The sequence below is a fragment of the Microtus pennsylvanicus genome, chromosome 6 (genome assembly GCF_037038515.1).
Source record: "Microtus pennsylvanicus isolate mMicPen1 chromosome 6, mMicPen1.hap1, whole genome shotgun sequence".
In the NCBI taxonomy this organism is placed as follows: domain Eukaryota; kingdom Metazoa; phylum Chordata; class Mammalia; order Rodentia; family Cricetidae; genus Microtus; species Microtus pennsylvanicus.
Genome location: NC_134584.1, coordinates 50,862,786 through 50,887,452, shown reverse-complemented (window position 1 = coordinate 50,887,452; position 24,667 = coordinate 50,862,786). Strand labels below are relative to the sequence as shown.

The window sequence follows — 24,667 nt, the reverse complement described above, 5'->3', positions numbered from 1 at the left end:
AAGGGGAGCCCTGAGAGATACATGGATCCCCTGGGGAGGAGAAATAGACAGGATCTCTCGAGAAAATTGGGAACATGATGGGGGGTGTAAGAAAACGGGGAGGGAAGGAGAGGTGAGGGGAGGAGAACATAAGGGAATGGGATGGTTGAGATGGGGGAAGGACAGAGAGGGAGAACAAGGAAAGAGATATCTTGTTTGGGGCTAGCAAGAAACCTGGCCCTAGAGAAAGTCCCAGCAATCCACAAGACTGGCCCCAGCTAAGACCCTAAGTGGTAATGGAGTGGCCTTCCTCTATAGTCAGATTGGTGACTACCCTATTTGTCATCATAGAGCCTTCATCCAGCAACTGACAGAAGCAGAGGCAGAGATCCACAGCTAAGCACTGGACTGAGCTCCCAGAGTCCAGTCAAAGAGAGGGAGGAGCAATAATATGAGCACAGGGGTCAAGACCCACAAAAACACCTGACCTGAGCAAGTGGGAGCTCACTGACGCTGGACTGACAGCGGGGGACCCTGCATAGGACCGAACTAGGCCCTCTGAATGTGGGTGACAGTTCTGTCACTTGGGCAGTCTATGGGGACACTGGCCGTGGGACCAGGATTTATCCCTAGTGCATGAACTGGCTTTTGGAGCTCACTGTCTGTGGAGGAATACCTTTCTCAGTCTAGATATAGGGGGGAGGGCCTTGGTCCTGCCTCAAAGTGTTGTGACAGACTTTGTTGACTCCCTATGGGAAGCCTCACCCTCTCTGAGGAGTGGATGGGGGGAGTGGAGTGGGTGGAAGGTGGGGGAGCAGGAGTAGGGAAAGGAGTGGGAACTGGGATTGGTATATAAAATGAGAAAAGATTGTTTTAAATAAAATTTAAAAAATTAGGAGATCAAGTTAGAGAAAATTTCAAGTTCCTATCAACAACCATTAAAAAAAAAAACTCTCTGAAGTAGAAGTAAGCATTCTGGCTTACGTGCAAGGAGAGTGAGACGCGAAATGAATGTCCAAGGTCATTCAGAAAAAAAAATCCATGACAGGGCTAAGAACAAATGTGGGGGGCTGTCTCCAGAATCTGTAACTGTTACATTGTGCTGATGGCAAGGAACTGGTTAACAAAAAAAAAATTAACTATGTTAAAGAACAGATAAAAAGGACAAAGGGCAAGAAAAGAGAAAACTGAATGAATGGTGGTGCCCTTTTCCTTTGTTTGGGGAATGACTTTCTTCCTTTTTTTTCTTCCTCCCTCCCTCCTTCCCTCCCTCTTTCTTTCTTTCTTTCTTTCTTTCTTTCTTTCTTTCTTTCTTTCTTTTTTCCTTCCTTCCTTCCTTCCTCTCTCCCTCCCCCCTCCCTCCTTCCTTCCTTCCTTCCTTCCTTCCTTCCTTCCTTCCTTCCTTCCTTCCTTCCTTCCATACTCTCTCCCTCCCCTCTCTTTCCTTCCTTCCTTCCTTCCTTCCTTCCTTCCTTCCTTCCTTCCTTTCTTCCTCTCTCCCTCCCCCCTCTTTCTTTCTTTCCTTTTTTTTTTGAGAGGGGAGTCTCCCCATCCCAATCATGGGATACTTCCCATGCCCTCAGAAGATAACCTCCCCTGTAACTATATGCACCAAGATCTACAGTTAAACCTGGGAAAGAAACAGTACAAATGGAAGTGAACAGAATTCTATGCATCAGGGCAAGCCTGAGAACTTCTGTAGAAAGTCTTGCCGATTCTTACTCCTAGAGACCTGCAACAATGACTCAAACCCAACATCATGAAGGCACAAAAATCATGTACACAAACAACAGCTTTATGATAGCGTGGGGACTCAGAAATGACATGTTTCTCTATGTTGGAAAGACTCAGTTGCTGAGCTGTCTCTTGAGTCAAAGACAAGGCTGTTCTTTCAGGACCATTGTGCCAACTAGTCCAGTTCTCACATGGCCAGAAAGCTTCAGACAGGAAAAGTCCACAGGGAATGGCCTTGGTACACAGCATAGGTGTGCTGAGAGATGTGAGTCAAGTCCACACTTGGTTGGTTTGAGACACTGGTGTAGACTTCAGTGGCTGACCAGCCCCAAAATTATATAGTCTGCCAATGCTATAGGACATCTGGACCTCTGGACTGACGTTCTGAAGGAGTCACACTATGCCAATCCACCCAGTGTACAGAGGCCACTTACAACCCAGGTCTCAAATGACAATTCAGACTGATTTTGAGTGAGACAGTGATTGACCCCTACTGAACCCCAAAGCCACAGTACAAAGTCTAAAGTAGTATGAGAGCGAGGGCCTCATTCCCCCCACGTGGTCTTCCCTTTGCAATTAAGGCAACCACCAATTTTTCATATATGACTTCTGATTTTTAAAAATAATAAAGGAAATAACAACCAACATAAACGTACAATGGACCTGACTTCCACAAGACCCTTTGTCTACAGAGCCACAAATGGTAACATATATCTTACTATAAGGCTGGTAGGTAAAAATTCACCAAACCAAATCAACCAACCAACAAACAATGACATTTTTTTTTTTTTTTTGCGGGGAGGGGATGATGTTTTGAGACAGGGTTTCTCAGTGTAGCCTTGGCTGTTCTGGAGCTTGCTCTATAGACCAGGCTAGCCTCGAACTCACAGAGATCCACCTGCCTCTGCCTCCAGAGTGCTGGGACTCTAAATGAGGAGGCTCGACTGATCCCGCTGTGCCTGAGAGACACAGTTCGGCTTTCAGTGAGTCTCCAGTGTGTGGGGAAGAGGCCACTAGACTTGAATGTATCTAGAATCAGACTAAACTTCTCCAGGGTGTTCGGGAAGCTTCGCTAAAGGTTTCCTTGAGCTCAAAGTAAGGATCGTCTTGCTCTCTCCACCCACCCAATCTGTGTTCTTGCCCTTTCACCTCCTTCTGCAACACACCTGAGATTCAATATGAATTGTGCTTTTGTCGTGGACAGATTTTAGATTTTGGATTAAAGAATTTTAGATTTGTGGGTTAAGGATGCAAAGGCCTGAAAACCCAGATCTCCAAAAATCTAAGACTTTTCTGGTCCCAAACATTTTAGATAAAGAATATTTATCCTGTATTAGAGTCTTGGTTAGAACACTTCATGCCGCCTCAGGGGTCCCATGCGTTTGCTTTGCTCAGTGGGAAGCTGGGGCACTGAGGGACAGTCCTAATATTAACTCATTCTGCAGCTGGCCAGAATGCTAAGGGCACCGTGCCAGTCCCCAAACCAGCACTGACATTGCTAGATAGGTGAGCTGTTATAGCAGGTGACAGCAGGAGGGAGAAGGGGCAGGGCACGTCACAACATGGTAATTTGGAGAGCGTTCTCTCTAGTCTCCAGGAGCAGTCCAAGCTAGACCTTTAGTCTGGAAAGCGTTAATTCTTCAGCAGTTTTTGCAGTCTTTCACTTGGCAATACACATCTGTCATCATATAAAGGCAATCCAAATATGAACGTATACAATGAAAGCCACATGTTTATAAAATAAAAGAAAGAAGTCTTACAAAGCAGGAAGCCAGAAGAACCTACAGAGAATCAACAGGCACTTGGCTTTTACTTGTTGAAACAAACATACTTGTTGTCAAAGGGCACTCAATCTCTTGTGAGATCGTTACAGCGATTTGAAAGACAAAAAAATAAAACACAATAATGAGAAAATACCTTAAGCTGTACCTAGCCTTCAGCAAAGTACATGCTGATGGTCCCTAAATAGTGCCTTCCCCGTCCCCACCCACCTTGCCCACCATATTCTCTCTGTTTTTATTAACACATTCAGTTCTGGGTTTGAAAGCTGTAGTTGAGGGTCACTGATGTATGGGGTTTTATTCTAAGCTCAAATTCAAGAGGAAAAGCAGGGGACAGTTCCATGGCTATATTACTGAGTTAAGAATGACTCACGAAGGCATTAACATTCCACACAAGCAGTTTCAAATCTCAGTACACATGGGCTGACGGAATATGATCTAATTGTCTCGGAAGCTCCAACCTTCACTCCTGATGTTCTGTCAACGCCAATAAGAAATCAGAGCAGAGAAGTAGAGGGAGAAAACTCTTGATTTTATGTAAGATTCAAATAATATAGTCAAGAAATAAAATGTAGTATCATTTCAGTGGTAACCCTTTTGACAGACACACCTGGGTTTAGAAAGTTCTTGAGCCAGAAAACTGTTTTATAATGCCCCAGTGGAAGCAGCTGGGAAAAATGGAAGAAGAGATGAAGCTGCATAAACTATCACCCAAACCCAGAGACGTGAGCGAGGCATATCCTCATGGAGAGGACTGTCAGGGAACGGCTTCCTATCTGACCAATGTTTGGGTCCTTACCTTTGATTCTCTTACTGTGCTCTTTTTTATTCTGAAAGAAAGGGCATTTCTACAGCAGCTTGGACTAGCAGACTCTTCCCCACAATGAGGAAGATCTCTGAGCTGAAAAACCTCTTTTGTGCCTGAAACGCCATGTGTCCTTTTTCTTTCTAGAGAAGGGAGTTGGAGGATAGTAGGAGCATCCGATTTGTATTCTTAGCTTTGAGTAAAATTAATACTGAAGTAGTCTTGAGGTCAGAGACATTGAAACCAAAAAGGGAAATAGTCTGGACTTTGAAATCTCTCACCTAGAATCCACACCATAAATAACTCGCATGACAATCCTTAAATTCTACTTTCTTAGATTGTGACTGCTGGCTAAAGTCATTGACACAAATGACACAAAATACCAAAAACCTCACAGCAATGAGAGGAAGGTTGTTTGTTTGTTTGTTTTTCTCCCCTGCTAGGCAAAGTTTCCCCAGCCAATGTCATGCCCCTCACTCTTCCATGTTCTAGGCTCACACTAACAGAAGCCTCACCTGGAACTTCAGGAGAGAATCGTGCAGAGTGTCGAGATACAAAAAGTTTGAGTTCTTGGTCCAAGTTGCATTCAATCAGGTTTGTGTCCCATGATCGGATTCCTGTGGAGGAAAAGGAAGATAGTTGGCAAGCTTCCAGGGAGGCATCTCTGAGTGGGTTTGGAGAGCATCCCTACAAAGGTTTCTCGGGCCTTTTTCTAGCGAGTCCCTTGGCTAGCAGTGGATGCCCACGAATGGAGAAGGGGAAGGTCTCTCCACTGAGACACACAAGGGAGGAAGAACTGACGGAGGGGATGAGGTTCTGCCCTTCAGAAAACGGAAATGCAATGCTGCTGTAGGCTAGAAAGAAAAGAGTTATCCGGGAAATGGCAGGCTGGAGGAGAGAGAGAACGGGCAGAAGATGCCAGTTCTGGCTAAAGGGTTGCAGACCAGCGTCAGCTTCTTCAGGATCCGGGACTGGAAGGCCAGTGTCAGATGCACCATCCAATGGCAGCCACAATTCAAGCCCAGGCCTCTGGTTTCCAAAGCATGCTCTTGCAGTGTTTGTGTGGTTTCTTCTTTCCTCATTTCTCGCATTAGTTTGCTAATCATGTGATCTCTAATAAGCATGATTTGGCCTAGGATTCCTATCAGTCGTTTCTTTTATCTAATCAACTGGATAGGGAGTGATTTTATTCACAATTGTGAGTTGTGCTGATTTTTTTTTAATCCAGAAGGAAAAAAAATAGAAAAGTGGTACCTTTTTACACTTGATAAGACTCTGATGGAATTGAGAGTGGGCATGAACTTCCCTGCATTAGCATGGAAGGAACAATTAGGGAACAGAGAACCCCACAATCAAGAATGAGAATGATTGTAGTTTCTGGTTCTGGTCACATCTCTGAAGTCTCTTCCTTACTTCTGGCTCCCCCTCCTCATCCCAAATGGGATGCCTTGGAGGGAAACACAAGTCAGGAGTATACTGGACAAAAGCCAGGAAGAGCTGAAAACCCAAGAACCCTAGACAACATATGTGTATATGTGTTCATGTGTATGTGTGTTCACATGTATGTGTGTTCACATGTATGTGCTTAGACTTTCCCCAACAGATTGCTCATGATGGAGCCAGTCCACATTACTACGACTGTACACTGGTGTGAGTGTCCTCAACTGCCAGGGATCAATGTCTGAGCCAGCTCCTAAGAAAGGGGCTCAAGATGGGCTTGAGCCCTTAGGTATAACTCTGCAAGTAAACTATCTCTAACCAAATGGCCAATGACTGATTGATTGATTGATTGATTGGTATTTGTGCCATCAGCCCAGAGGGTTCAAATGGCAGTGCATGAAACCCACCTCTAAATCCTTAATGCTTGTATTTGTCAACATTTGCAACTGATTAAATGTTCTTATCTTAGGAATGATTGTGTGCAATATACATAAAATAAAGATATATAACACATATTAATTATATATAATATCTCAGCTAAAGATATATTTATATCTTTTAAAAGATTGTGGAGCTGAGTTCACTGTACATGTAAAGGTATCTTCAAATTCATTCTCTCTCATATTTGCTTTTTTGTTTGTTTGTTTGTTTGTTTTGAGACAGGATCTTACTACACAGTCAAACCAGCCTCAAACTTACTCTCTCTAGTCCAGGCTGCCCTTGACATTGTAATTCTGATACCTGAGCGTCTAGATTGTTGGACAAAGACTGTTTCCATCAGAGGAAGATCTTTCAGGCAGCCGCGTGCCCCTTAGATGGAGGCAGAGTCCCTCACAGGAATTACAGGAGTTCAGATAAGAAAGAGTTAACGTTCCCAAGGAGCATTCCTAAGGAGAGGCTAAATTATAAGGGACATTTTATGAGTCTCCCTGGAAACATTAAAGGCCTCAGTTTGCATTTGTGCTAATGGAATATTTAAATTTTAACAAGAAAGGCATGTTGAGAGTTTGTAGGTCTTTTTAGTGGAGCAATGATAAATGGCTTCTTTTTGTTCCCCGCAGCGCTTGACAGGTTGAGAGGTCTGAATTCATTAGAATATTTCACTTCAACATATACACTCTATACTAGCCCCGTGTGGGAAGCCATTGAGTTCCCGTCTGGGCGGCTAAATTGGGGCTGTTGACAGAGCTCCACTTTGTCTTCTGGCTTGTCAAACTGGGTCAATAAGTTAATAATGAGACATATGTATGAAAATCAAATTCATACTATTTTTCCATCTTTGTTCTAAGTAGCATCTAAATGGCTACATTATCGGAATAGCAGCATCTGGGGTTAGGCACCCGCTTGCTCTTGCTCTGTTGTTCGTCACTTCCCCCTCGCCACGGCACAAGTGATGACAATAAAAAAAATGCTAAACCTTAAGAAATCCATTAATTTTTAAATTAAACCAGGAGACAGATGATTAAAAAAAAAACTTCCTGTGTGTAAATGCCCAAGGAAGTGAAAACTTCAGCGTTCTTTCTCTCGAGACAGCAATTTCCAGCCAAAGTATTTCTTACACGACACGCAATCGCGGCTGCAGTTTATAAAATAAAGATTGCAATGGATTCCCTGGTTACTTTAGGGGGAAGTGGACATTTTTGGAGTCATATTGAGTTCAGAAATAAGCGACTTAGTGATGACTTGGCACCTTATGCTGAATAGTATTAATAAAGAGAAACCAAATAAAGATTGGTTGCTTTTTACTAAGCTTTTAGAGCTCCCCTTTTTGCCTAACTGGGAGCCAGAGTTGGAGCCCCTGATGTTGATAAGCCCTTGCCACATTTTCCCTCTGGACCCCATAGGCAGAGGGGATGCCCGGGCATCGGTGGGAGGTTCTGAAGAGATTGGGAAGCAGGGAACCCATGCTATATGTCTGACCCTTTTTTTCTGATGATTCTCTATTTCTAAGGACAAACTCTTGTTGAGGCTTTGATTATGTAGCAATAAGAGGACTTCACCTCTTATGGTGGATTACCCAGGGGCTAACAACTGGAGCCGCTGGAGGTAGTAAGCCTCTGTGTTTCAAATGCCAGGGCTCCAGGGGCATCTGGCCCTCGAGAATGCTCCTGGCTGCTCCAGGATCCTGGCCCAGACCCAGGAAGCAAGCACTATCACTGTGTTCATCCTAGGTGAAGAGAAAGGATCTAAGTAAGCATCTTTTCTTTTCCGTTCTCTCACCCCATGCGGTAGCAGTGCACAAAGACGCCAACAGGCACATGGTTCTTAACAGATGGAAAAAGAAGGAGAAGGGCATCTCAGAGCAAGGCGAGGCGGAGAAGGAAGACGAGCATCAGACCCTAAGTCTGCAGGCTGGACTGTGTCAAGTGTACTCTGATGATGGAGGAATTTGGGGTTTAATAAAACCAAAAAAAGCACCTCTCCTTTAATGGATGAAAACTGTATATTTCTAATAGAAGCAGCAGACCAAAGAAAGGAAAACGAATGGACCACACAGTGCATGCCATTACTCAGAGGTTCGATGTGATAGTTCCTTGGGCCTTTCACAAGCTGTTGCCATCAATGGGTACAATTTAATTGTTCCCTTTGAGAAAACAGCTTTGGATTATTTCTTGTAAATATCTGAATAGATCAGCCTGTAACTCTATGATTCTGTTTGGGAAACGACACTAAAAGGTAACCTGAACCTAGAAGAGAAAATGTTAAGCGGCTTTTTAGAGATTTCCCAGTTTTCCTTTGACCCAACCTTTGGTTTGCTGTTCTCTTTCCAAAGCCTGTAATCTGATGTCCGACACATATTCGCGTGTAATGCCAATGACATCTTATAGCACGTCACTTCAAACCTCTGATCGTGACAAACTCACTGTCTTCCATAACATCTTACTACAGAAGCAAGCAGTGACTTTTAAGAATTTATTTCTTAACCTAAAAATTAAAAATTGCTTTGAGAAGTAAGCTCTTAAGGAAGATTATCAGTAAAGCATATATTTAATGACCTTCCACTTGGGGACTGACGGGCTTGTATTTCAGCCTGGATCCCAGAGCCCTTGGTGGGTAACACCAATTAGGCAGCGCAGGCAAAAACCCATCTGCCTTCTGACTTTGGAAGTGCGAAGACGAATATAATAAATGTAACACATTCTAGTGTCTCTTTAACTCCCACCGTATACGGTTTTCACTTTTTTTTTCTTCTTGCTAGAAGAAAAGGAAAATTAAAACCCAAAACTTTCCCAGGTTCTTAATTTTCTGGCCTACCATTTTGTCCAGAACATAATGGGTAAAGCAGCATCGGGCTGTTACAATGTAACCAGCTCAACTCACATTGGAAGATCCAAGGCAGTGGATACTACCACTATCTGTCTTGCCATGAGAACATCTTATTTCTAATGTCACCTAGAGGGACAGTTGCCTTATAATAGCAATTGAAAGCATTAAACTGGCACTTAGCATTTGTTAGGTGGTTTGGGTTCTTTAAAAAAAAAATGGCATGAATCAATGAAAAATCTTTGCACCAAGCTTTAAAATTTAGGTTGCTAGGTATTGTATAGAGCCTAGATATTAAAATATATCCAAACACCAGCATTTTGCTAAACTTAAGGTTATCGGCTAACTCCACATTGGGGCCAATTGGGAAGGGGCAAATGACTGCGCTGGTGGTGGCCACGATGGTTTGGAATCAAGTCTGTATAACTACATCAGTGTAGCTGGACCAATGCGAGGAAGCACTGTTGTCTGAAGCTCTGGAGAAGAAACGATCAACCCCGACTTTGACTTTGTGCTTTTCGAACACAGCTGAGGAAATAAGACTGACCATTTTTCTCCCTTGGTCTTAAGAAGCACTTAGCATCCACACTGAGGTGTTTCAGGCCAATTGCTTTACTGCATTATCTACCATCCCTCAGCAGGGGTCCAGACTCCCCCCACCCCTTTCCAGAGTGCCCTGGGTAATCAATCAGATGGCAAATATGCCTGTCTCTAGGGTCTCCAACTGCACGGTGCCTGAGTTTGGATGGGAAAGGAAGAGGAAATAAGAAAGGCTAACAGATGAGAAACTATTTTCCCAGCCTGCAGGCAGCTCACAGTCAGAGCTGAGCCCCTGGAGCAGCAACATCTTGCTTCACATAATGTAGCCTGCAGGCACCAGCAACAATAGCAGTGGCATCGGAGTGACCTCTGGAGGAGGCCCAGCTGGGATCTGCCAGCTGAAGCAGCAGCGAGTCATGCCAAGGAAACCGAGCCTACCTCCCTGTTGCTAAGTCATCTCAGACTGTCTGAAAAGCTGGGAAGCAGGATTTTTACTTATCCTTGAAAGGCAGGGCCATGTGAGCTGCATCGGAGACCCCAGGACCCAGGAGAGCATTCTCCAGAGGCTGAGCAACATCTGTTACTACCCTGGAGGAAACCATAGGGCCCACACACTTGGTTGATTCTTAATGAGATCGATATAACCATTTCAGGGATCCATGCAAAAAACCTGACCAAATTAGGGAATTGAAAACCAGAAAAGCATGGTGATTGCAAAAATGAACACTGGGGTTGGTGGGTGGGGTGGCTTCTGGGATGATAGTGATGGCTGTTTCTCGTCTGGACAGCACAGGTGTGCCCAATCCGTGAAAATTCAGTGAACTGCTAGCCTATGCTTTGTGCTTTTCCTCTCTCACTGATACTTTAAATTGAAACAACTTTTTTTTTTTAATGTTAGGAAGACAAATCTGGATTTTTAGCATTAAATGCTAGCCGTGCAAAGAGAAGTAAAGCTAGGAACGATCATCACAAAATTCCTTGGCAGCATATTTTCTCCTCCGACAGAAAGAGGCTTGAATAAACCACGGAGCGGAACACCTAAAGGATGATCAGCCCGGTAACAAAGCAGGAAGATAATTGTAGTGGGAAGGTGATGGCCGAGACGCCCCCTGCACGGAGAGCCGCCCACAAGTGCCCACAAGTGGATGGCAGTATAAAGACTGGGTCTGAAAACTGCCGGCTGAATCCTTCTCTGATGTTAGCCTGCCGTTAGCCTGCCGCACTGCCATCTGACCTGGTCAAGGAAGGAGTGACGCTGCGGCACCGGTCCTCCTGTCACCGCTCGGCAACGTGACCTTGAGTCTGTCCCTTGCCCTTCCTGCCTCTCTGGGTCCCTAACCTCTAAAATCTAAAAATGGGTGTAATGATTCCTCTCCCGGCACCACAAAGGTGCTGAAAATTCTGGGGGTGAGAAGGCACTTCTTAATGTGTTATTTCCCAGCAATGCTACATAAAGAAAATGATTTAAAAACACCCAGCCATTAATTCCCACAATAGCCACACCCAAAGTCAGTACGTGTGAGTTTTTCCAAGGAGAAAAATGTGCAAATAAACTAAGTTTGAGAAGCAGATCATAGGCTTATAGTCTGAAAACGAAGGAATACTGAGACATTCGGATAAATCATTCCACTTCTGAAATCTCTTATAAATGATTTTTTTTCCGCATGAAAAATCATGACTGGCTTTCTGTTCACTTTTGTTTGTTTGTTTTGTTTTCTTTTTCTTTTTAGCTGAAAGGGAAAAATCCGTGCTTTAAAGTTAAACAAAAGAACCGGGTCTGCAACCCCAGTCCCCACCCTGCAGCCTTTTGTTCTGGGGACAAGTGGCTATTTCCAAATGCAGAAGCAGGTGACAAGCTTTTGTTTATTTATTTATTCATCTATACCAAAATCGTTTCGTCCTTCTTTTATTGGAGTGTGTGGGAGCGGGAAAGGAGGGCTGAGTGAACGCCCTTTGTCCGCCTCGGGCTGCCGTAGAGACCGCAGTGCGGACTGCACCACGCCCACCAGCCCGTGTCTCCTGGCAGAAACGTTTCAGCACCACCCCGAGAGAATAGAGCGCTCAGGCTGGCGCTGTACCGGGACCCGGCGACCTCTGCCAGGGATGAAGGGAAGGGAAGGATGCGGAGTGGGGGCGAAATAAGGCAGAGGCCAGAGCTGCCCACCGGGGAAAGGGGGGGGCTGGGAGAGCAACAAAGCGGCTCACAGCCAAAGGTGGGCGCAAGGCCCCCGACCTCGCGAAGCTCGGGCAGAGCGAGCTCCGGGCCAGCCGGGGGCGCCGCAGTGCGGGGACAGGTGCGACTGCCCGGTGCGGGCACTGCGGCAGGCCGGGTGGGGCTGAAGGGCGGGCCAATGGTTGCTCGCTCGAGACTGCGCCCTCCTGGACCCTCCCTGCCCCGCCCAGGGTTCCCCGGGAACCGCTATTCGGCCTCTGAAGAGCCCGCTCCTGGTGCGCGCAGCAGCCCAGGAGCTGGCCCTACCCTGCCACCCCCTCCTCCCATTCAAGCTATGGTTCCTGAAGCTGAGACTTTTCAAGGAAGCCCACCCCACAACCTGGGGTCCCATTGTCCTTTCTGAAAGCTGAAGCCAGGACCTCAGGGGCAGGAGCGCAGCCAGGCTTCGTCTAGGAAGAGCGCAGCCGGGTTAGGTTCCACGCCTGTGTCCTCTGGGGGGGTGGGGGGACCGGGCGTGGCACTAGGACTAGCCTAGTCATCCCAGGAAAGAAAGGATCGGGAAGTTTTAAGCCAGAAAGGGCATTCTCCATTCTCAGAATGTGGGGTGTGTGTGTGTGTGTGTGTGTGTGTGTGTGTGTGTGTGTGTGTGTGTGTCAGGGGCGGGTGGCACTAGGTAGCTATGATGAGGACGATTCCCATGCGGGCCTTGGCACATGGTATTTCGACCCCAGGTTTTCGGGTAAGGGGAAGAGGGTCCCAGCCTTTAGCTAGGGCGTGGGGGGGGGGGGAAGAGAGGTTCTGAAAAACAAGGTCCACCCCACCCTTTCTCCGCCTGCAGTCGCGGTTTTATTATGGCCACCGCTCCTCTGACACCTGCATTTCACTGAGCACGATAGGAGGTAGCCAAGTCGAAGGTGGCCGCAGACCCAGCCAGGTGACCCATTCCTCGGGGCTATTAAAGATTGTCTCTATGGGTCTCAAATAGAATAATTTGGAAATTAGCTCAGAAAAAGGGTCCAGATGGAGTATGGGAGGTGGCCTGGAGAGGCGTGGGTGCGGGGCGCGCGGGAGAACAAGGTGGCCGTCGTGCCCTGGGTGGGGTCGTTCTGGCGCATCTCCCTACGCACGTCCCTGGGGGGCCGCGGGACTGCTTACCCAGCTCGATGTTGCCGATGGCACGCCTCAGGTGCTCTTCGGTCACCGTCTCGCCGACCACCACCAGCAAGTAGAACTTGCTGTCTAGGAAGCGGTGCGACAGGCTGGGCGAGGTGGACGCCGCCGGGTTGGCGATGCTGCCCGATGGCTCCGGCTCGGTGGCTTCCACCACCACGGTCGCCATCGTGCTGGCTCTGCTAAAGCCTGGGCGAAGTGTTCCTCTCCCGCCGCTCCTCTGCTCTGCGGCAGGAGAAAAGATTATCTCCGAAGGTGCTGTCTCCGCTCCGCCCCCTGCGTCCCCCCTCCTCCCGGCGCGCGTCGCCTCCCCCCTCCGCCCTCTCCAGGCGCGGAAGAGAGGAGCGGGGAGTGAGAGGCCGGGGAGGCGGTGCCGTTTATATGGAGACTAGGCTAGGAGCCTGGGAGGAGGAGGAGGAAGAGGAGGAGGAAAGGACCACCCGGCACATCCTCGTGGTGGCTGCTTCCACTCCTCCAGCCCTTGGCCCAGGGCTGATGTCATCCGCAGCAAATCATTTCGCCGGCGGCCCGGAAGCTGGAGGGACGAGGTGTGTGGACAATGGTCTGGGCAGGGCCAGGAGCCAGGCTCCAGGGAACCCAAAGAACTCTGCTGTAGCTCTGAGGGGTACCCGCACCACCGCCGTTACAGACGTACACCTTCCTGCCCCAAACCGTCAACCTTCCTATACCGGAGAGTGGGGTTGACTTCCTGTTTTAGAATGGGAGTATGTCCTGAGTCCCGAGTGCACATCAGGCCTCTGCCTGTGTCCCACCCACCATGGAAGTCGGGATTTGAGTAGCTGCAACAGTCACAGTGGGCGCTGGGGGTACCCCATTCAAGAAGACTGGAACCTGTCTTTTTGACCTTGTAGATTTAGAAAGTCGTATTTGTCTTTTTTTTTTTAAAAAAAAAAACAGGAATATTTACCCCCTTCACTTAAAGGATACTTTGCAAGCCCTAAACCTAATTTGTTCAGACTTTGGAGTCTAATCTCGAAAGACTAATGCTGAAAAAGAACTGGCCTTTGGTGCTCATGGGAAATGAATGAGGGGGAGGCGGACCTATTATGTTAGATACAGATTTCTTTTTTTAATATGCTGAACAGATAGCATCAGGCATAACAAAGAATAGAGAAGATACTGTCTCTGCCCAGCAGGGTTACAGTGACTATAATGTGTTTTTCAGTTCCTTGGGGATACACAGGCAGAATTATTTTGTGTGACAATGATGTCTTTTAAGATACACACAGCTTTGGGAGTTTTTATTGCCTTTGTCTATATTTAGAAGAACTCATAATAATGTTTCTAAAGGCCACCATATACATCCATCTCTCACAAATCTAATGAATAGGTTTCTGTCTTAGGACAGGAGGGGAGGGCAGACACAGCATCATAAAAAGAGTATTAGGGAAGCAAGTTAGATGGAAGTAGGAGTAGTCAATACCCTTAATACTGGTGTGTCTACTAGTTTTAAAATGCCAGCTGGAAGTGCTGAAGCTCAGCTGATAGAATGCATGCCCATGCAAGCATCATGACCACTGGGCAGTTTAGTCCCAGCACTCAGGCTGTGTCGGCAAGGAGAGTCAGAAATTTAAGGTTATCATCAGCTACTGATGAGTTCAAGATCAGTCTGGGATGTATAAAACTCTGTCTAAAAGCAAAACAAAACAATAAAACACCTACTGTAAGATTTTTCAAAATACCCCAGTGCCTTTGGTGTTCTCTGTCATGACTTACTAGTTAGATGCCTTTTGCCCTGTTTCTTTCTTGAAGCCTGGATGGGCTATCCGGTGGGCAGCCAAAGACTATGCTAGTCTGGTCAATGGAGACAAAAAAGAATGTCTGACGTAGGACATTAGGGATCTGCACCAAGCTTGCTGCAGAGATTTGGCCATCAGTGAACAGAAACCGTATATTTAAGTGGGAAGCCGATGGACATTTGGTGAAGACAAACAGTTACTCTTAAGTAAGGGCAGTGGGGTGGTCCATGGTGAGGGTGAGGAGGTAAAGGACATCTTCCCAGAGGTCAGCCATAGGAATGGCTTCATCTGCTGAGTTTCCTCCATTTCTCTGATCCATATTACTCTTGTGTGCATAAAAGTGTTTGTGTTATCCCAAAGTCCCAAGATTTATTTCTGTTCACAGGTTCCTAAGTTTCTGGCCTGTTAACTTCCATTTCTTTGGGCCTGAGGTAAGGCAGAACATTGGGGAGCAGGGGTTGGGGAGCGTGTAATGGAAGGGGTGCTCACCTCCCTGCAACCAGGAAGCAGAGACACTGCTTCTCCTCCTTTTTCCATCTGTGCCCAGCCTAAGGGGTGGTGCCGCCCATCTCATATCCTATTAGCTAACTCTCTCTGGAAACATCCGACAGGCACACATAAAGGTGTGCTTGACTAAGAGCCTAGGTGTCTCTCCACCCAATCAAATTAATAATCAAGTTAATATCAGTGCTCTTTTACCTCCTTGATTTCACCTAAATTTATTGGGGGGGGAAATCTGTTTCTGTGCACATGGAAACACTAATATCACAAATACTTAAGGAGGTAACCCTCAAAATATACAGAATGAAAATAAGATACTAATTAACTTTTTGCTATACACTGTTACTGTTTGCTTAAGATTGAGCCTGAGGTATATACTATCTCAGACAAAAACAGAGCAGTGTTGAAACATACTAACACATGAGAATTGTTCCATATGTTGCAATGAGGAGTACAACAGGAGGTCAATAAGATGACCCCGTGGGTCAGTGATTTACTGCCAAGCCTGGGACCCTAGTAAGTGAGTCCCCAGGACTTACACAATGGAAGGAGAGAACAGACTACCATAAATGTCCTCTGGCCTCCACACACATTAATTAATAATTAATTAATTTTTTTAAAAAAGTGCAACTACCATGGTGGTCTGTACAAAAAAGCATGACCATGATCCACTCCAGTCTTCACCTGTGCTTTCCAAACCAGAGACATGATGGCAGAACACAGGCTGGCATTGAGTACAAACTGCCAGTTTCTACCTCTGTGACTTCAAGCAAGTAACTTGGCTCCTTTTTTACGTTCAGCCCCTTTGTTGGGAAAGTGGGAAGAATGGGAACTTTGTGATTGCGTGAGGAAAGAGTAAGTGATAGAGACTTCAGAAGTTCTTAACCCAGTGGATGGAGCACAGTAAGCAGCCAAGGTCTGGCTGATTGAACGCCATCCCCATCCCCATTTTCTTAGGCAACGGAGTGAAAGTAGCTTTACAAAGTGTTCAGGTGACTCCCCCACCAATACTTCTGGGAGAAAATAAATAAAAACCAACATATCCAGCCACTCTTCTAACCGAGAAGAGTCCCCACCCCCAAGAAAAAGGATGCAGTTCTAAAGGCAAAGAAAGCTAACCTCTGAGGGAGCTGCTGCCTGTATCACTAGCTACTTGGTGACCTCACCCAAGTGTCCAAAAAGCACTGCACACTGGGCATGCTCCACACACAAATCATCTTTACCCTCCAGACCTGAGCAATCATGTCTCCTGTTCCACTGAACAGCAGCACCATCCATCCCACTGTGTAAGCCTGAGGCCTCACAGACATCTTGGTCTCTTGCCTGAACCTTTCTTAGCTGCATGTTCAGCCAGCCAGCCCTGCATGGAGCCTGGTCAGTTTCACCTTCACCTTCTCGATGCTTCCTCTGCCATCCACTTCTCTCCGTTATCACAGCCCTAGCCCTCACCATTATGAGAGGTACTATATATAGGTTAAAAAAAAGTTCTGGAATAAAAGTTCCCCTCGTCCAGACATGTTGTCGATAAACCCATGGCTCAGAGTATAGACTCTGCTACTTATTCCCTCACGTTATAATTTATTAGCTGTGTGACCTTGGGCAAGGTGCTCAGGCACTCTGTCCTGATTTCTTCTTGTATGTAGTGGCAACAGCCACCAGCTTCTTGGCAGAGTGCTAATAGAGTTGTTGTTCATTTGTTGCCATGCTGGAGGTGACACCCAGAGTTGTGCATGTGGTGGGCAGTCGCTCTCACCAGTTTGGGCCCCACCCCCACCCAAGGGGATAGTTTAAACAAGTGCTTAGAAGTGTCTTGTATGTATGTAGTAAGCACTCAGTATAGGTTAATTGATGATTTATTCTTATTTACCGTTCAGTATAGACAATTTCAAACATGTATGAATTAGACAAGATCATGCAATATTATAATTATTGGGAATGATGTATTTAATAGTTTGGTTGTTTAAGTCAAGGTCAGAAGAAGTGTATTTAAACTAACCAGTTGTTTGTTTGTTGTTTTGAGACAGGGTCTCTCTACGCAGCGCTGGCTGTCCTAGAACTCACAACGATCCACCTGCCTCTACCTCTAGAGTGCTAGGATTAAAGGCAGGCGTGTACCACCAGGCCCTGTTCCAAGCGTTAATCTTTACTGTGTGCCCTGACTCTTCTTGCTTTCCTTGTAATGTTTTTGTTGAAACACTTGTCATCAAGAGTTTCACAAAGCCTGACTTTTGGTGGGTGCGTGAATGTTTTGTCACTGACTACCTCTCTGTCTCCTGCTGCATCTTAATAGGGAGATCTGAGAGCTTGATCAGAGGGCTGGGGGGGGGGGTGCTACCCTACCATGAACGAGGCTCTGGATTGGATCCCTGCAATCCTAGCTCTTGAGAGGTAGAAGAAAGAGACTCAGAAGGCCAAGGCCATCCTCAGCTATGCAGCAAGTCAGAGGCCAGCCTGACCTTGTCTCTAAGTCATTTAGTTAATTAAAAGATTGGCCAGATTTGGGTTTTTGCAACTATACTTCATAGGTGATAGTAGTTTCTTTGTATGATTTTTTTTTGTTACGTCATTACCTAATCCATTATTTATTAAGAATTTGAAAATCCCAATATTTTATTATTTGACAGCAAGAAGGCATCAATTAGAAGAATTCTTGCCTTGTCAGTTGGCTAACCTGAGATACAGTTTGTACAGGAAGACAAAAGACAAACACGTGGCTCTTTATTTGCTCATTTTCAACATCCATTCATCTGTACCATTCTCCCAGAGTGACTGATCTTTTTCTCTCACTGAGATCTAACATGGATCTGTTATTCATGTTGATATTTTCATTTCCCTTCTTGGCCAGGAGTATGCAGAACACTTCCCACCTACCTCGTATCTATCCACAGAACCAGGATTTATCTGGTTCTCTAAGAAATCAATATTACTTAAGTAAAAAATAGCATTGAGAGACCATTATCTTGACTGAAGGTCGCAACCGTGTTGGTCGTCGTTTCTAGATATTTTCAGTAAACACAAATGAAGGATTTTTTTTTCCTCTCAGAATGAAATACACTAGGGGTTGACAATGACAGTAGTAACTCAGGTCAAGGCCACCGGGGTTTTGCTTGTCCTTTGTCTTTGTTACACATTGCACATGCGGAATTCCAGTTCTCAAGGACAAAGACAGGATTAGAACAGAGAGTGGCTCATTTTCTCCACCTTACACTCCAGTAGCTATATAATAAAAAATGCAACATTTTTGCCAACTCTATGGTTACTAAAAGACCATTTAACTCTTTTTGCGATGACTTCTGTTCTTAGCTTGTATCACACTAAAGACTGAAACTCTCAGTCACCAGGCACTGGGGATGGTGGTTCCTTTGCGCTCTCCATCACTGTGAGCACAGCACTGTTGGGACAGCAGCAAGATAGCAATAGCAACAGGATTACCGAAAACAGCTTGCAATGCCTCTTTGCAATTTCTTTCTCCAATAGCTGTCTCCCCAAGGCATACAGCTTTATGCAGTCTAATTAATTAATTCCTTTTTATAGGATGATGCCATTAACTCAATGCATAGATTCATTGGTTTCATTTGTGGTATTTCTGAGTTGATTTTTAAATTTAATTTTGTCTTATGATTATGAACGTATGGTTTCAAGGTCAAATTTATAAGACTTCTTTTTTATCCAGATGACTTCAGTCTCTACTTATACTTCCTCCATCATGCTCCCTGACTTTCCTTAGAAGCACACCCCCATCCCCCACCCTCCACCCATTGCCCGAGCTCAGTCCCCAGCACCAAAAAGAAACAGTAGACACATGCTACCTAATAATATATTCCGGCAAGAACTCTATAATGAGATAAATGTATAATCTTCATTCTTTTTTAATTGCTGCATGTTAACCCATTAAGTTTATCTATAACATATTGCTAGTGGACATTTGAGCTATTTCTAACTTGATTTATATTATAAAGAATACTTTTCTTAGTTACTTTTCTCCTTGCTGTGACGAAAGCAGCTTGAGGAAGGAAGGGCTTCACTTTGGCTCACTGCTTGAAGGTCTGGTCCCTCACTCTGGAGAAGGTGTGGCAAACAAGAGCAGCCCAGCCATGGTGGCAAGAGCCTGAGCTAGCCCGCCCGTGTGTCACAGTGAGGAAGGAGAGAGAAGGGATTGCTCAAACTCTGTTCAGCTTTTCTGTTTTCCTTCTTCTTCCGTTGTGGGGCCCCCACCAGTGAGATGGTGCTGTCCACATTCAAGATGGGTCTTTCCTGTTCCGCCAAAACTCCATGAAAGTGCCCGCGGAGTCACACCAAAGATGTCATCAAAGGGATTCAGAGTCCCGTCAAGCTAACAGTGAAGATTCAGCACCACAGTGGTTACATAGCATTGTTTTGTTCCTTGGTAACACCTGGGCCAACTGATGGGCTCCCACATGTTTGTCTGACCCTCAGCCAGTTTGTGACTCACACCCCAGGGAGAATGATCTTACCGGATTGGTCACTTTACCTTGGTGTCCCACTTGAAGTCTTGTATTGTCTTCAGGATAAAGACCAAAATACTACTGCTGCTGCTGCTGCTGCTATTTCTCCTTCCTCCTCCTCCTCCTCTTCTTCTTCTGGTTTTGTTCTTTATTTTTCTTCAGAGTCTCACTATGTGGTCCTGTCTGTCATAGAACTCCCTACATCTACTAGGCTGGTTTCAAAGTCAGAGATCCACCTGTCTTTGCCTTCAGAGTGCTGGAATTAAAGGCTTGTGACACCATGCTCAGCATAAGACCAAACTTCTTAACATGGCCTACAAGCTCCCTAGAAAAGTCTAGCCCCAGCTTATTTCCCTTGGGCAATCCCTAACTCAACTGACTCTTCTCTCTCGGCCCCAGCCACAATAGCCCACGTTCAGCCTCTCCTTCCTCTTTATGTAGACTCCCTTCCCCTTCTTTCCCTGGCACAGACTAGGTCACTCTCCTAGTTAATATGACCTAATCCTACAGATGGCACCTCAGCTGTCCCTTCTGTGGGAAGGCCTCTCATCCTAATCTTTTTATAGGCACTGTGTCTCCAAGCCTCAGTTATCTCCGGTACTTATCATGGTGCAGAAGTGATTCCTAAGATCTGTTTGTCCTCTCTAGTAGGCTCTGTGTTCTATACTGTGAAGGCCACGTCTCCCCTCCCAGTGCACTCGTGTGCACACACGTGCACACCAGCTCACTTCAGTGTGTATTGTGCACGACACAGGTACTGTGTACATTTAGTAGCTGAAAAGCCTCTCTGATGGCAAAATGACTGTCTCTGGGAGTTGTGTATTTGTGAGTTGTGTCTCTGGGAGTTGTGTCTCTGTGAGAAGCCTTCAATGTCATGGCCTTGAGTTAATTGCCACCAACTTCCTAAGCACGTGGCAATGTGGGTTTTTGTTGTTTGTGTTTTTAAGAAAGAAGGGATACAAAGTTGGGTGAAGAGGAAAATGGGGAGGAGCTGGGAAAACTTGGAAGAAGAAAAAGAATATTATCCAATATGTTTTGATGTAATTCTCAAAGAATAAATAAAAGCATCATTTTAAATGTAAATGATTCTAGCATGTACCTTAAGGCTACTTTTAGCAGTAAGGCCGTAGCCTGTGTTTCTTCAGCACTAATTTGCCTTGCCTTTCCAATTTCTAAGCTAACTATAGAAAACAGCAAAGTTTGGAAAGAAATAAGAAATTAGGGAGATTATTTATAATGTATAAGTTATTAGAGACAATTTTAATAGTACTATGTGCTGTGTCTTTGGAGGGGTATTGTTCTCTCGGGACCATTTAATTATTTCTGCAGGGCATTTCTGTAAATTCAGTGCTTGTAACCTCAGCTTCAGGGAAGTATCTTATACTCACCTCTATTTGATCATGCTTGCTTGGGAAATTGCTTCTTCTTTTGGTAAAATACTAGGGAATGGGGTGTATCACCTTAGGAGGCAACTGTGGTAAAAACCCCCTTCCAGCTGCAAGAGCTGGTCCCTCCTGTCACTCTTCAACAGCGAACGAATGAACAATATAAAACCCTACAACTGGGGCTGGAGAGATGGCTCAGAGGTTAAGAGCATTGCCTGCTCTTCCAAGGTCCCGAGTTCAATTCCCAGCAACCACATGGTGGCTCACAACCGTCTGTAATGGGGTCTGGTGTCCTCTTCTGGCCTTCAGGGATACACACAGACAGAATACTGTATACATAATAAATAAATATTTTAAAAAAACCTACAACTGGATAGAGCACCAAGTGCAAGTTCCCCCACTGTTGGTCAGCAACTACGTGTGTCTGTATGTATGCATGTAAACATACATGCAGTTTTACACACACATACAAGTTTATACGGACATACACACAGCTCATCCCCCAACTCAATACTCTTTTACACACGGTTCTTCAAATAGCATTTTTCTCTTTGACGCTCTCCTCAGATGTGTGAAGACTGACCTCGTTTTCAAACTTGTGCACAGGAACCCACATCTGAGTTCACTCTTCACCATTCGTTCATGCTTCCCCCTCCTGGCAACCCTCCAGCTGATCTTTGCTTTCTTCTCAATGATGTGGAGATGGCCATGTTTTTACGTATGTTTGACTCTCTGGGCACAGATGACTGAAGTAGAGTAGATGGGCTGAGCGTGCTATCACTGGGCTGCCTCCTGCCAAGGGACTCTCCCAGGAGAAGCCAGCGGCTGCTACTCCGGCTACATCATCACCTCTTCCCCCGGATTACAGTATGAGTTTTAGTCAGTTTTTCTCATAACAGAATTAAAATTTCAGATTTGTGTGTGTGTGTGTGCGCGTGCGTGCGTGCGTGCGTGCGTGCGTGCGTGTGTGTGTGTGTGTGTATGTGTAAGGGGAGGATTGGTTTTGTGTTTTTGAGACAGGGTTTCTCTCCATAGCCCTGGCTTTCTTGGAGCTTACTCTGTACCAGGCTGACTTCGAATTCACAGAGACATGCCTGCCTCTCTCCACTGCTGGGATTAAAGGAGTGTGTGCTACCACCTCCCAGCTAAAATTGAGAATCCCCCCCCCAAAGAATCTTTTAAATGACATTTCTCCCCCTTTTATCAACTAAGCACGTATGTTCTTAAATTTTTCCCCCTTTAGGATTGTTAGCTTTTTGTGTTGTTAATCTTGTCTTATGTTTTTTAATTTCTTAAACTTTACATGTGTGCATGCTTATGAGTGGCAGGAGGGGCTGAGTGTATGCGCTGGTCCCAGGTATTGAACTCAGGTCATGCGGCTTGGTTGGCAGCGTCAGGCTGCTGAGCCATCTTGCTGGCTTGTTTTGTTTTTGTTTTTGAGATAGAGTTTGATACAACCTAGGCAGACTTAGAACTCGCACACAGCAGAAGGTGACCTTGAACTCCTCCACGACCTGCAGCAGCAGCCGCCTTTCAAGTGCTGACGTCACTGGCTTACGCTGCCAGCTCGTCTGAATGATTGGTTTGATTGTGGGGCTCTCGGTACATCTAGATAAATAAGCTCTGTCATCAACATGTGCTGTAAATGTTTCAACTCTCTGTGACAGGTTTTGGGGTTTTGGTCCATTTCTGTCAACTTCAACCACATTAATCATTCCTTCCAAGGTCAACCTACCTTATAAAGAAGAAATTTCTTCATTTATTAGCTATTAGGACTTATCTTTTCCCAAACCTTAGCATTCTAATAATTTTACAGACATGTCCATTGAGAGAGTATGAGCAAAGGGTTATAAAGGAAGAAATATTTGGAATTGCCCTAGAAGAATATTTTTTTCTGTCCGGCACAGCGAGAGGACAACCTCCACGAACGGACGGCTTGTGCAACAGCAGCTGGCAGAAACAAACACTCTGAGCTCACTCCTGAAAATAGCTGGCAGTTCCCTCCTTTCTTTTATATACAAAGAAATGGTGGTGTGCTCTCCAAACTGTCCTATGCCTTGCCAAGGGCTCTTCTCCACACGCCCTCATCCTCACCGCCAAGGGCAGGCATCCCTGTTGCTTTTAACCAAGGCAGAGAGTTCCTTTGTGTGTGCAAGCCTTCCGGCATCATGGCCGTCTTGATGACGACTCTTTTCATCAAAATAGCAGTGCTACCGTTAGAAACTAATCAGATAATGCAAACAGCACTGCAGCCAATGTCATTTCTCCTATGTTAGATGCTCTCCCCGGGAAAAAGGCTTCAGAAATTGCTGAGTCAAGAGAAGCACATTTGTAATATTGAAAGATGTTAAAAATTTGCCTCCTCTACATTTTGTGCCAGTGTGTACTCCACAAGTAACAAATGACTGCACTGCTTCCCACAATGTGAAGGTTTTGTTTGTTTATTTGTTTTTTGAGACAGGGTTTCTCTGTAGCTTAGGAGCCTGTCCTGGAACTCACTCTGTAGACCAGGCTGCCAGGCTGGCCTGGAACTCACAGAAATTGGCTTGCCTCTGCCTTCTGAGTGCTAGGATTAAAGGCGTGCGCCACTACCACCAGCCAGTGTGAGAATTTTTAAACTTTAATTGTTCCAGTGTTGAAGACAATAAATGATATCTCTATGATTTTAGTAATGTTGTCTGTGTGTGTGTGTGCACGTGTGTGTGTGTGTGTGCACATGCGTGTATGCTTGCAGGAGCAGGTGCAGGATGGGAGGCCTGAGGCATCATATGGCTTTCTTTGATCACTTTCCACTCTGTGTTTTTGAGGCAGAGTCTCTCATGGACCCTGAAAACCATCCATTTGGCTAGACTGCCTGGAGCTTCAAATCCTCTTGTCTACCAGATCCCTGCCCAGTGGGGGTTATAGGCACACACCACCACACCACCACTCCAGGCTTCTTACATGTTCTTGTGATCTGAACTCAGGTCTTCGTCTGCCACAGCCATCTCCCTGGCCCAGCTGCTTTGTCATATAAGTGAGGCTGAGCAGGTTTTCATTTCAGTGAGCTGTGTGCTTTGTCCTTTACATTTTGATGGATGACTCGTGTTCTTATTGATTTCTGTGTACTCTTTCTATATTAGGGGAGTTAGCCTTTTTGTGGTATGACTTGCAAATATTTTTCCCCCAGGTTGGCATCTGTTGTTTTGACTCTCTTGCAGATCTTACCATAGGGAATATCTTTATGCAGCTGTTTCATTTGTGGCTTCTGGGTCTTCTGTTGTACTTGGGCCTTAAAATGGCTTTGGAATTCTTAGATTGTACAAGAAGAATTTCTCCAGGTTTTGTCCAGTGCTTGGAAGACTTAAATATTTAATATTTTTGATTTATTCAGATAAACTCGGATAGACTGAGATCTATCATTTGTTCCTAAGTTCCTTAGCGCTTTACTGATGCAAGATTTTATAACATGGTGTAATCGTTTTGGTATCTTCTCTCTCTCTCTCCTCCATTGACTTTGGGGTCTATGAGGGTGGGTGCTTTGGTTTTATGCTTTTATTCCCTCACTCACGTTGCCTTCTGCTCACTTCAACCCAACCTGAACTTCTGGAGTCAGCAACTGGGCAGCTCAGACTTACTGCTCTCTGTTGCCGGGGAGGTAAAATTCCACCTGCGTTGGGATGACGCTGG

At 45.5% G+C, this 24,667-nt stretch overlaps 1 protein-coding gene across 1 annotated transcript in view; it reads right to left on the bottom strand.

The window, feature by feature from the left end:
* The window catches only part of Map1b (microtubule associated protein 1B), a 94,277-nt gene extending 81,116 nt beyond the window's left edge, over positions 1-13,161 (bottom strand). Inside the window, exons 1-2 of the mRNA XM_075976226.1 lie at positions 12,872-13,161; positions 4,815-4,916 (exon numbers count right to left, since the gene is read on the bottom strand). Coding sequence (XP_075832341.1) covers positions 4,815-4,916; positions 12,872-13,055 — 286 coding nt within the window. The 5' untranslated portion in view covers positions 13,056-13,161. The remainder of the gene's footprint in view (positions 1-4,814; positions 4,917-12,871) is intronic.
* Positions 13,162-24,667: the final 11,506 nt, after the last annotated feature.